This window comes from Morone saxatilis, unplaced genomic scaffold, assembly GCF_004916995.1.
Source record: "Morone saxatilis isolate NCDOM2014 unplaced genomic scaffold, NCSU_SB_2.0 Contig22, whole genome shotgun sequence".
NCBI lineage: Eukaryota > Metazoa > Chordata > Actinopteri > Moronidae > Morone > Morone saxatilis.
Window position 1 is genome coordinate 15322027 of NW_023339785.1, and position 12800 is coordinate 15334826.

Below are 12800 nucleotides of genomic sequence, written 5' to 3' on the forward strand. Positions count from 1 at the left end.
CTACATTAAATACATGTAGTAAGCTTCTGGAAAAGGCAGAAAAAGATTTAAAATGTATTCTGTCCTCAAGATACCAACACATCCAGGAGCTTCAGTCTTCTCCACATATTTTAAGAAAAGCAACACAATGTCCCACATTTTAACTAAAGACTGTGAGAGCGTGACTCACCGTGATGTGGCTTGTCTCTTCAGGACTCCAGAACACAAATACCCTCTCGCCCTCTGAGACATCAGCTCTGCAGCCCCTCCAGGATTGGCTGAAAAGAGGTGGAGGGGGGTCCTTGTGATCATCAGGGCCAATCCCAATCTGGTGCGGCCACCTGTGCAGAGCAGAGCAATGCTATCAGGAAGACCTGTCAAATCCCATAAACAAGACGCATAACCACATGACAAGTTTATAATTAGAACGAAGTGTGAAACGGCCACTTATCAAGTCTAATTAAGTTGGATCAGCTGCATCTGCATTGGGTTTTTAACCTGTTTATAAGTAACAGAGCTGCATTCCAGTTGTTGATATTTTCCGAGTGAACACGCAAGTGTGTCAAGCAAAGCAGATGTGAGTCCAAAGCAGCTATGTGGTTGTGGTTTTCCAAGAGGCCCCTCCTCTGGTCCCCAAGGCTCTGTCTTTCTTTCTCTTTTTCTCTCTCTCTCTTTCTCTTGCAGCCTCAAAAGCACATGGTGAAGTGGAGTCGAGGCACTCCATCTCCGTCTGGTTGTCTAAATTAAAATTTCATACCGCCCAGTTCAGTTAACAGTTCTTACTAGGGTGGGCTCTAAAAGCAAAGAGGACAGCCTGTGAATCCTGATGTGGTGAAGAGAGAAATGCTGCCAGGCAGACAGAGATCTTGGCCAATAATAAAAGTCTTTCATATGAACATCAGGGCAGATATTACTGAAACCTTAGCCGGCCTCTGGTTTGGGGAGAAAAACACACTAGGGGAACACTTTGTTGTGAAAACCATGGCTGTTGAATTAGGAGACACACTGAATAAACATTCTTGATCTCATCTAAGGAAACCGCCTCACTTGAATGTTGATCTGTGAAGTAAACTCTCGGGGCTTTCATCTACAAGAGGGAGCAGAAATCGAGGAATTTAGTCCCATCTGTGCAGCTCGTCCATCAGGCCCTGTGTCCCGCACACAGAGCTCTTTCACAAGGCCCATGTGTCCCAGTGAAAAGCCAGCAGAAGACCTAGACCCACACAGACTGCAGGGCACATGAATAATGCATGGTGCTAATGCAGCTAGCTAGGCCTCCGACCGCCTCCTTCTGCCACTTTGCCAACACAGGCAACAAGAAGAGCGGAGCACAGAAGAGAGAGACACACACGGGAAAGACGTATGGGGGGGGGAGTTGCAGGGGTGAAGAGGGTGGGAGAGGGGAGGGGGCTCTGAGGGGCTGAGAAAAGGGGAAGGGATACAGAGAGCAGAATTGGTTAAGGCAAAGAAAAGAGAGAAAGGACAGGATATTGGACGGGGGACGAAAGGGGGAGGAATTTAAAGAGGGTGATGAGGGCAGCGGCAGAGAAACAGGAGAGTAAAGCTGCGGGAGAAGGAAAGAAAGAACAAAAGTATCTACAGTGAGACCTAAAGGACTCTGTCCTCAAGGCGGAGTGGAGGAAAAGCTGATCAATGCAGCATTTCTCCACCAACTGACAGCACACAAAGCCAGGCAGCAGACATTGATGTATGGTGGGTCGTTAAATAAATAAATAATACAGCAGACCTGTAGCATTGCTACCATGTGTCACGCTGTTTTTATTCCTCCGTCTTCCCACTACTGTACTAGTGTCTTAAATGAAGAGATTGTCCCCTCTTTCTAATGATGTGACAGCATTTTCATTTGATCCAAGATCCAAAGCCTTGTGTGTCTGCGAGCTGGTGATGAGTCTGCTCCTAATCTGGTTCTGAATCAATAGTAATCGTGAATCCTGTCCTCTGCTGTCGTGTCCTTTAAGTCTCCAAGCTGCCCTCACACAACACAGCTCATCAGCAGGCTTTGTAGCTTGTCTGGCCTTTCACTCATTCTCCCTTCTTTCCTTCCTTTTTTTCTTCCACCAATCTTCACCGTACATGGAGAATATGTGTATATGGTGATGTTCCGATGTGTGTGTCTCGTTTCTCTGAGACAATGCCTCCACTCCCCCTCTCTGCTCATTTTCCCACACAATGTCTCTCTGTCTTGGACAAAACAGTCAGTTATTCAATCCTGCCGCCTGCTATGAGCACACATGGAGTTCATAGAACTACTCCTCTCTCTCTCCTCAGGGGTGGAGAGGTGGCACTGAACTGGCAGCTTCTGTGCAGCCAGCTGGATAGAAAACAGCCCAATTAGCACTGCTGGGCCAGACGGGGCCACGGCAGGTCACACCAACCTGGTTTGGGCCCAGTGAAGTTGCATTAGGAGACAAAGTAGGTGCAAAAAAAAAGAGAAAAAAGGCACAGATACAGCTGCTGTTCTGCTAAATAACATAATCCAAGCTAATGGATATGACAATCTGACTGACAGGGTGAATTTGTGTATTTCTGTAACATACTTAAATTCTTGTCAATCAGCTGTTCGCACTAATAAATGAAGGCTGGAATCAGGACTGTGGCACTCTGTTAATGCAGATACAAGCACTCAAGCACACGCCACATGGCATGCACACACACACACATACAACTCACAGGCCTTAATATGATAAGCAAGTAGAACATTACACAATTGGTAACCAGACTCTAGCAGAAGCTGTGCTCACTGACTGAACGACAGATTTTATTTAGAAAGGACCAGTTGGCTGTTATTGACATTTTGTTCCCAATCTGTCCCCCACACACACACTGCGCAGCCAAACACGAAACATCGGACACAGCTGTATCACATGAGGCGCGGGGTAGCAGCAGCAGGGGTTGGTTCAGCAACTCCTCCACAATTCATTTTGGTTCACGGTCACTGCCAAAAAAGTTGGACGCAGAGCTCGACAAAGATTCAGTCCAACAGCAGCAAACTTGGCAGAAAATATTGTGTGTGTGGATATCTGGATGACTTGGGGTGAGAGTGATTTAGGTTTATGTGAGGCAGCTGGATTGCTTCAGATTTCACAAATGTGAAGTTGTAAATGTTAGGAAGTAGAGCAGACATTGAATACTCCAAAGATTCATTTCTGTCTTGCAAGAGGCTGCAGACGAATGAAATACAGATGATAGTCTGCGCTTTACGGAGGTTAACCTTCATCGATTGCTACATTTACTTAAATGCAAGGAAGGTTACAAAAGCCAACTTATATATGTTTACACTTGTACTGTAAACATACTATTCTATGCTGCAGATAGTTTTGTGTATTTCATGATCGTATTATATGAAGTTATTGTGCAACTTGATGATAAGCAGCGTCTTCAATAATAAATCAATGACATTGGGATAGGAAGCTTATAATATCTCACCACTGTTCCCAATGAAATTAAATATGTAGAGGTTTTATCACTTTATTAAATTATCCTTAACACCTAAATAACCAGGCTCCTCCGGTTCTCAGTGTGTGCCAATAGGTAACTGTAAGGTGTCCTTTCATAAAACCCCTCTGAATAGATGTGATTTTAAGAGGATCAATACATCTATATATAATATGTGACCACAGACCTCATAATTTTAAACTCAAGTTAAAACTATTTTTTTAAAGAAGGATCATTAATGTAGTAATTAATAATAAATCAGGTGATTTTGCACAGGTAGTACACAAGGGCGTTACCCTGTACCTTCGTCCTGATGGTAATAACTCATACTCATTACAGAGAGGATGTGTTACATCGCCCTTTCCTCACCCTTCAGGACTCACCATTTGGTACAGACATTTATAGGAGGAGATCAAGTCTAATAACCTTGGTGATTCTATAACTTTTCATCTAGCACAACTTATCCAGTAAAATAGCTCAACATTTACTAGATAGATTGGCACAAACTCCTGGGACAGACATTCATGGTTACCAGAAGGTAAATCTTGATGAGCTTTCCTCTAGTAGAAACAGCAGGTTTTGTGTTTTTTTGTGAAAACTATTGGATGGATTGTCATGAAATTTAGTTCACAACCTTTCATCTAATATCATCGTCAGGGCAAAACATAAATTTGTCCATTACTTTTGTTTATGACTAAATACCTGGAGAATGTATTCTACCAGTTTGTTTGTTATGTTTATTAGCAAATGCTAGCATGCTAACATGGTGAACTGAGACGATGAAACAGATAAACATCACCTGTTAAATAAATATCAGCATGTGACCACTGACATTATGAGCATGTTAGCATGCTGATGTTAACATAGCTGTACAGCCTCACAAAGCTGTTGTTTGTGTTTCGTTGTTTTGTTTGAGGGACAGATGTTGTGAAGAAACGTAGACTTTATATGCTGTAACACGTGGCACTGGTCAATGCTGCGTTCCTATTCCCGTAAAAAGCAAACATTAACAGCCCCACTCTACTTAAAAATATGTTTTTCTTTTTATCCCTGCAGTTGGATGTTTGAGCTTCACTGTGCAGAATGATGTATGTGCAGAGTTTGAGACTAAAAGGATGATTTCACATTCATCTGCTGAAAGTGGAAAGTGTCTCTGTGCTCACTGAAAATCGGATTTTTAATGGGCCAACGAGCATCATTTGTGACATCACAAATAGTTTTGTAAGCCAGTCCTGGTCCAGTATGAAACTTACACTTACAATCACATCCACTTTTTAATGAAGTAGAAGGAGTAGAGGCCTTAGACACACATTATTGTTCCAAGCAGACTATTTGTAATTGTCGTAATACGTGTCTGGAGGGGATCTTTAAAACAAAGTAATCTTGCAAGTCCACCAAAGAAATGAAAAAAAACACTATTACAGTCAGCTTGTTTAAGTCCTTTGATTGCCACTGTTGCTTGTTGTGGTTATTTCTCTGCAACCTGTCTTCCAGACATAATCACATCTCCTGTTTTTCATTCAGCCTGTCAGCTCATTCCATTAGCTTTGTGAAGACAGGACTCACCGTGCGCCGCTCATTTCATTTCCCCTTTCATCAGCGACCTGGCGAGGCTTGAGTTCCCCAGTGCACCATTAAATAGTGGGTCTTTTTGAAGATTAATAGTGTGCTGCATTGTGTTACAGATCTAGATGGTTCTGATGGTTCCGGTAGACAGAGGCGTAAAGCAAGACAGACAGAGAGAGAGAGGAAGATCTTGATGTCTGAGGAAGGTCTTTGGTTGTTAGACGGTGATAGATGTTACAAGTCTGGAAAACTGTCTGCCTCACTTCTTCTGTTGCTGTCTGAGCCAATTTCCTTCAACTCAGTGATCCTTCAAAAACTGCACAATAGAGGACTTATCTTTAAGTAAAAAATAATATAAGGGCAGCCAATAAGTCAGCAGCTACAATAGATGTCTGGGCTCTGGAGTAATACTACAGTACACCTTTAATATTTCATATCACGGCGGAGAATAGAAGAGTTATGCGGAGCTGATGATTTACTTTATTTTACGTTATGGTTTTCATACTCTTAATGTTTTGCTATGTGTTCGTAAATAGAGTTGGCCTACATTATGGCTCCACTGCCAGTCAATTGTGCCATCACCATGGAGCTGTCACATCAATGAGGTCACGTCTCCTGTTTCCTCTGTAGGAGTGACACTGGTACAGTTTGAGGAGAAAATACACATTTACAGGATACTCTACATCCTTTAATATCCATCTACACATATACATCTATTCACAATCACACACCAATGCAACCCCTGACCCATGAATTAATAGAATGAATTTACTGAGAAAGCCCAGGATTGATTGATCAGCAGATTCCAGCTTCCAGAAGCTACAACAATATGAATAGCATTCCTGAACAGCTTCAATTATCGACGGATCTAATGATCAGCTGGTCGAGGCCTCGGTGCCTGAGCAGCCAAACACCAGCCCAGAAAACCCAGTGTGCCCCGGAGACACGGAGCTAAGACCAAAGAGGAGGAGAGAGGAAGAGGATGGCTGGCTGACTGGATGCAGTAAGTGGGACAGAGGAGCAGTCAGCGGGGGCAAATCGAGGCTAATGCACCCAGGCAGCAAGTCTTTCCTGATGTGCAAGTTCTGCCCGTCGTGTTTCTCCTCGGGCAGTGTGACCTAGGGAGCAGCAACTACCATCACATGTTGTAGCATACATCCCTGAGTCACAGCACAAAAGCCCGCAGCGGTGGGAGAGCACGGCCACGCACAGAACTCTCTCAGTGCACACAGGCGTGAAAGCAAAAACACCGAGCATCCTCAGCTTTATTCCACACAGGGCTGCAACATCCATTCATCCCACAATATCATGCTGTTTTAAAAATACTCAATAATCCCACTCATGTGATGTCTCTATGCACACTGAAGGCTGCGATATTACACGTGTCTTAATGGAAACGCAATCGGCGGGTCATATTAAATCATGCATTAAATGAAGGCCCCAGAACAGCAAAACGCATTGTTCCGGTCTAGTTGTGTTGCGCTTGTCATGCCTGGCACGGCACGGAAGAGCGCGGGGAAGGAACTGCTGCTGCTGGCCAAATGATACGAGCACAGAGAGGAGGATAAAAAAAGGAGAGGCGAGTGTCCCAGAGTGGCTGCACATCGCCTACGCCCATTCACAATGTGCGTGTTTTACTACCCAGACTCCTGCCCCCCCCATGATCCGTCAGGATTTAGTCCGTTCGTTTCCAATCTGTAGCCAGTGACTGTGATTTCACTGCGCACACGGGCAGCATGGCTCTCCACTATCCCCGCATGAGACATGTGTTGGTGAATATGTACAATGAAATCTAATTCTCATGGTGCACAAATCAGCAGGATTGTTCGGACCGTGGTTCTGTTTAGTTGCCCAATAACCTTAATTAAAGTGAGGATGGACTAAACCGCGTATCGATCGTGTATTATCGATCATAAATGCTTTATAAATGCTCCCTTAAAATAATCAATATTCATCATCGCACTGACCAGACACTAACTTTGATCAGTGGTCGCAGCCACGCCACTCAAACCAGGAGGCTTAACAAAGAAAGGGAAAAAAGAAAAAAAAAAAAAGGTCAGTCTTTTGTTGCTTCCTTTATAATATTAATCGGATTTAAATCTCTACACCGCCCCCCTCCCTCAAACAGGGACACGCGTTGGCTATATTCAACATTGTGGAGACGACCATCGGTTAAATGATTCATTAAGAGGTAAATATCAGTCCGAAACGGGCAGGAATGGATGCAAGGTGCAGGCGCGTCCGTCCACAGCCGGGCGCTCCTTCATCAGACAATAACACCGGGAAACACCGAGAACACTCACCTCGTGATGTGAAGAGGAGACAGACGGACCGGGAGTCTGGGAGGGTTGCCCCCCAAAAGATCAGCGATGCGGAGAATAAGAAAAGGGGGATGCGAGATTTGTTTCCCTTAAATATCCGCGGCGTCCTCCCCGGCCGGATGGTGATGGTGTGTGTGTGTGTGTGTGTAGGGGGGGTTGGCTATATGCTGGATGCTGTCATCGTACTGGGACTGCTCTCTGCTTAATCCTCGGCCCTGAGCTCAGAAATAACCCACCCCCCGCCCTCCTCTCTCTGTTCGCCTCTCTCTTTCCTCCCTGTCTCCTCCGCTGTCTGACTGGAGGACCCCCACCCCTCCTCCACAAGGTCAGCTACAGCCAATAATAATAATAATAATAATAATAATAATAATAATAATCCCAAACTATAATATTTTACTATGTAGAAAATCCAGTTTCCCAGCTAACTAATTTATAACATTTTGTCTTAATAAAGGTCGTTTTGACTGTAAATTGGAATAAATCTTCTTTATTTATAAGGACTATGATTTTACTCCTGATGGTGTGTTGCATAATCTTTCACCAGTTTATGACCTTGATTGAGCCCCATAATTCAAATGAACAAACAGTCCACACGCAGGGCTGAGAAACTTCCCCAGGGACCCCACAGGCCCCATATTCATTGTGTCTCAGTTCATTTCATTAATTGCATTTGTTTGGCAATCTGCACGACTAAATCCAATATATCAGCTCATGATATTATCTTATGAGGCCCTGTGTCAAAATGTACATAGGGCATACTCCAGGTTATTAACCAGTTTATTAAAAACAGGGGGAGCCCAATGCTATTTTTGCCCAAAGGCCCAAAATTCATTTAATTTTTCAGGATATTGTTTTAAGCAGACTTCTACTTATTAGCCGTAGACAGCCTGTAATGCTATATTAAAGTGGAGAGGACTATTTTAAGTGGATTTAACTTCCCAAAAGTGTGTCCACATCTGCTACATTTACAGTTTTATATCTCTTTATCAATGTGAACAGCAACATAAAGAAAACTGATCAGAGTTTTAATTTCTTTTGAATAAAATACCTTCAAAAAATAATTTTCAAATATTCAAAAAATAAAATAATATAGCTGTGCCGTGATTAACCAAATTAATTTCCAAGTTTACCAAACCGTGGTGTAAATATGGTGAAAAACGATGTCAACGTTCAGGGTGACACTTTTAAAGTTCGCCTTCTGGTGTCTCGTGCGGTTTGTCCCTCCGTGCGCACCGTCCTGCTTCGTCACTTCCGTCGTTACGCACTTTCCGGTGTAGCTGATTCCACCCATGCTCCAGAAACGGTGAATTATTACAACACGAAAGGGACAAACAAGAGCCAGAAAACCCACCGCGAAAATGTTCAAACTGGAGGGACTCGGCCCTAAAATGGACCCGGAGGAGATGAAGAAGAAGATGAGACAAGATGTCATCTCATCTTTACGAAACTTCCTTATTTACGTCGCCCTCCTCAGAGCCAGTGAGTACCTGCAGATGACATTGACGTGCAGCTCAATACTAATAACACTGACACTTCTAACTGTGTTAACTTCACTGGTGTTCAGTTTGTTTGGCCACCTGCTGCATGTTTATTCACTAAAGGAAACACCAGCACACCCGATTATAGGTTGTTTTTTTTGTTATTTAATGTGATACAGTGTCTCTTAGAGTGGGGTGCAAACATTACAGCAACATTAACCATCTTGCCCTAATCCCAGAGAGGGTGAAAGTATCTTAAAACGCACTATAAACACTGTTAAAGCCCCTGTAGTGACCTGTAGTGACCTGAGGCTGCTCAATCTCTCACTATCTTAACCCGAGAGCTAACCACCTGTCTGTGTTTACAGCTCCGTATGTGTTAAAGAAGCTGGACAGCATATGAACAGAGCTGGTCTCTTCTCCCGTCATCCACTGAGAGTTTACCACATCAGAGACACCGAGGACCATCGTCAGCAGGCGGCTGGGGCCTTCACAGCAAACCCTGTTGAGGACGGCCGTTGTCTGTCCACCACTGCACCTGAGGAAACCCCTCGTTCTCATTTATAGTCTGCCTTTTTCTTTGTTAAACATGTTGTGATAATTGTTGAATGCAAAGTTTGATAGTGTGTACACTGTATGCCTGCCATGTGCACACAATAAAGGGGAAAACCGTGTTTGTTTGTTTGTTTGTTTATTACATAGTAGGTGTGCTCAGTCCTGCACACATGTTGAAATGGAAGCTGTTAAACTGCATTGGAGGTTTTACAGTAACACACCAAACATGTTCACTGCAAGGTTTGTGAGCATGTTCATCGATGAGTTTTAATGTAATCATGAAAATAAAACGAGAACAAAGAAAGGAATGGGAAGTGTCGCACTGTGTTTAATTTTGGTAACATCTGAGACTGAAGCCGTCTGTGTTTGACTTCAGAATTGGCCTTAAAATGTTTCACCTGTGTCTTCATATATTTACAGCGTATGCCTCAGTGCTTAAAGATACAGAAAGGTTTTTCTGTATTAATTTAAGAGACCGACACAATCAGCTCCGGTTGGGACTAAAATCACATATATAAAGTCTTAAATTGAATCTGCTACCAGAGTAATTAGAGCAATCAAGACCACTGACTAAAAATATATTGCAAACATTCCTCAAACATCAATTATTTGACACTTAGTGTTTGTTTGTTTTTTTAAATCAAAATTTAAACTGGTTGACATTTACCTCGAATGCTAAAATAAACATGACTTGCAGTGTGCAGTAACCATTGTAAGATCACAATTTATTTAATAAGATTTAACAAAGTTTGACAAAAGCTGAAGTGAAATTCAACATAGACGCACTCACTGATATCACCACCTGGTGGCGGTGTTGTTTTATTCTGAAAGTCGAAGAGACGACAAGTGATGGAGGCGCCGACTCTGGATGCTAAACCGGGCTGCTCGCTCTGAATCAGTAACATTAGGAACAACTACGAGAACTACATATAAATGCTATATTATATTATATTATATTACATTATATTAGAGCTGCGGCGGTAGGAGGGGGACCAGCAGTGCAGATATCGAGGCTGTTCTCGGAGACAAAGCTTGAGACCGCGCCGCATCCTTCCGTGTTATTGTTGGACCCGGCCCGCCCATACTCCAGAGCATCTCCAGGAAACCCGGCTACAGACAGACAATACAGAGCTATTATACATCACAATGGAGGTAGGCTGTGATATGTCCGGTCAGTCTGATGCTGTTTTCTGCAGATGAGCTCTGGATAACGAGAAGCTGTCCCTGAGCAGCTGGACTTTTCTTTCACAATGACCTTGGTTGTGTGGTTTTATTTCCAGCAGCACGAAGGTCGTTAGGAAATAATACCTGTAATAAAAAACAATAATCAACTCCACCACCTATTATGGACTTTCCAGGTCATTTCCAGCATATTTTCAAGCAGCTCAACCACCAGCGCCTCCATGCTCAGCTGTGTGACTGTGTGGTGGTGGTTGGATGCCAGAGCTTCCAGGCTCACCGCTCCATCCTGGCAGCATGCAGCTCCCACTTCAGGGCTCTGCTGAGCTCTAATGACAGCGGTGAAGAGGCTGGAGCTGACATAAGTGGAGGCGGAGGCCCCAGTGTGATGCAGCTGGATCCAGAGGTGGTGACCCCAGAGGCCTTCTCCACCTTGCTGGACATGATTTACACCTCCACCCTCTCTCTTGGGGCCTCCAATGTGATGGATGTACTGTTGGCGGCATCGCACCTGCACCTCAACACTGTGGTCAAGGCCTGCAAGCTCCATCTGTCCAGGAAAAACTTCCCAGCGTCGCCGCCTAAAGGCTGGAGGTCAGTGCAGCAGCAGCAGCTGTGTCCATCCTCCCAGGCAGAGGGGTCAGTCACATCTGTCATGGAGGAGGACATTCGCGAGGAGGAAGTGGGAGTGGAGGTTAGTCAGTCTGGTGGGGTTGAAGACGACGGGTCGAGGGGGAAAAACGGTGGCGAGCAGAGCGCGGCGCCCTTTTTGAGGCACAAGAGAAAGTCACACGAGGACAGGCCCAGTGGCAGGAAGAGGTCCTGCAGGCTGCCTGAGGAAAACTATAAAGAGTGTTCACCTACTGTAACCAGAAGCACCGTCAGTATGGAGGAGGGAGGGGAGGAGCTGCTGTCTCCGGACTGCCTGAAGACGGCCGACGGGCTCTGGGAGGGCCGAGGTGAGGAAAAGGAGGAGGAGGTGGAGAAGAAATATGAAGCAACCAAGGGCGAGTCGGAGGAGATCCAGCTCCCGAGCCAGTCGGACAGCAGCATGGGAGGTGTGGGTGTGTGGGAGAAGGGCGGAGATACAGATGGAGACACGGTGGTCAAAGTTAAGGTGGGAGAAGAAGGGGAGGACGATGGAGAGGAGCCGAAGATGGCGGTGATTGAGGTGAAAAAGGAAAATCTGAGCTCATACTCCCCAGATTTGGAAACGGTACCAAACAATTCTCCCCCATGTCCACTACGAGACTGCACAGACCATTTGGATACGCAACTAAATGACGAGAAAATGTCCACAGCCTGTCCAGCAGAGGACGACGTGAGCTCTTTGCAATCTCAGCTGTGCACAGATCTTCAAACCGATGCACAGAGAGAGCCTGGAGACTTGGGCGAGGACTCAGTAGACGGTGAAGGCCTGGACAGCCTATCAGAGCTGGCCTTTTCCTGCTTCCTCAATCCCAGTAGTGACAGTGTAATGGGAGCTCTGGAGGAAGAAGACAGCCTAGCCAGCCTCACTGCTGCTGCCACTGCTGCCGCCGCCGCCAGTGATGCCCCTGCGGCTGCTGGAGACGAGCCGTGTCAAAACTCAGAAGCTCAATCTTCTGATTCCTCCTCGCTTGTTTTCCCAGTAACATCCGTCCCCTTGCAGCAGCTTCTCCCAACTCAGGGTCCTGGTTTTAACGACACACTCATCCTCCAGACCACCCAGAACTCTTTAGCGGAGTTCCTGAGGGGCATCAGACCGGGCCTCAGTTTGGAAACCCCGGTAATGCAACCCTCCAGGGGTGGGAAAAGCTCGGGGCCAACAACCTTCCGTCGCATCGCCCCCAAAGTGCCGCCTGGATCAGACGCCGGCACAGACGGTTCCTCTGCATCAACTGGGGATGCTGCTGATCGGCCGCCCCTAACCAGAGCTTCAGAGGACGTTCTCTCTAAGTGCAAGAAAGCAGCTGCCGAAGACCACGTGCTGCTGGTGGAAGGGGAGAAGAAATACGCCTGCAAAATCTGCTGTAAGACCTTCATGAACCTGACTGACTGCAAGAAGCACATTCGAGTCCACACGGGAGAAAAGCCCTATCCCTGCCCGAAGTGTGGCAAACGCTTCAGCCAGTCCTCCCATCTGTACAAGCACTCAAAAAACACCTGTTTAAACTGGAAAGATGATCAGTCATTCTCAGATACCCTGCTCTGACCTGCACTCGACTAACAGACGTTTAATGATTCGGCTTGAGAAAATGCCCTCTGTAAAATTCATTATTTATTA

The 12800-nt window shown here is 45.2% G+C and overlaps 3 protein-coding genes across 4 annotated transcripts in view; 2 read left to right on the top strand and 1 right to left on the bottom strand.

Annotated features, from left to right (window-relative positions):
- Positions 1-7441, bottom strand: part of frmpd1b (FERM and PDZ domain containing 1b) — a 25037-nt gene extending 17596 nt beyond the window's left edge. For both annotated transcript variants that reach the window (XM_035669288.1, XM_035669287.1), the window contains exons 1-2: positions 7305-7441; positions 170-320 (exon numbers count right to left, since the gene is read on the bottom strand). The gene's annotated coding sequence lies outside the window, so the exon portion shown is untranslated. The remainder of the gene's footprint in view (positions 1-169; positions 321-7304) is intronic.
- A 1112-nt stretch (positions 7442-8553) lies between these two features.
- Positions 8554-9663, top strand: tomm5 (translocase of outer mitochondrial membrane 5 homolog (yeast)). The gene is made up of 2 exons (XM_035669290.1): positions 8554-8801; positions 9169-9663. The coding sequence occupies exons 1-2, from the start codon at positions 8681-8683 to the stop codon at positions 9201-9203; spliced, it is 156 nt and encodes a 51-aa protein (XP_035525183.1). The 5' UTR covers positions 8554-8680; the 3' UTR covers positions 9204-9663.
- A 569-nt stretch (positions 9664-10232) lies between these two features.
- Positions 10233-12752, top strand: LOC118333585 (zinc finger and BTB domain-containing protein 5-like). The gene has a single exon (XM_035669291.1). It carries the CDS (start codon positions 10701-10703, stop codon positions 12726-12728), a length of 2028 nt encoding a protein of 675 aa, XP_035525184.1. The 5' UTR covers positions 10233-10700; the 3' UTR covers positions 12729-12752.
- The last annotated feature ends 48 nt before the right edge of the window (positions 12753-12800 follow it).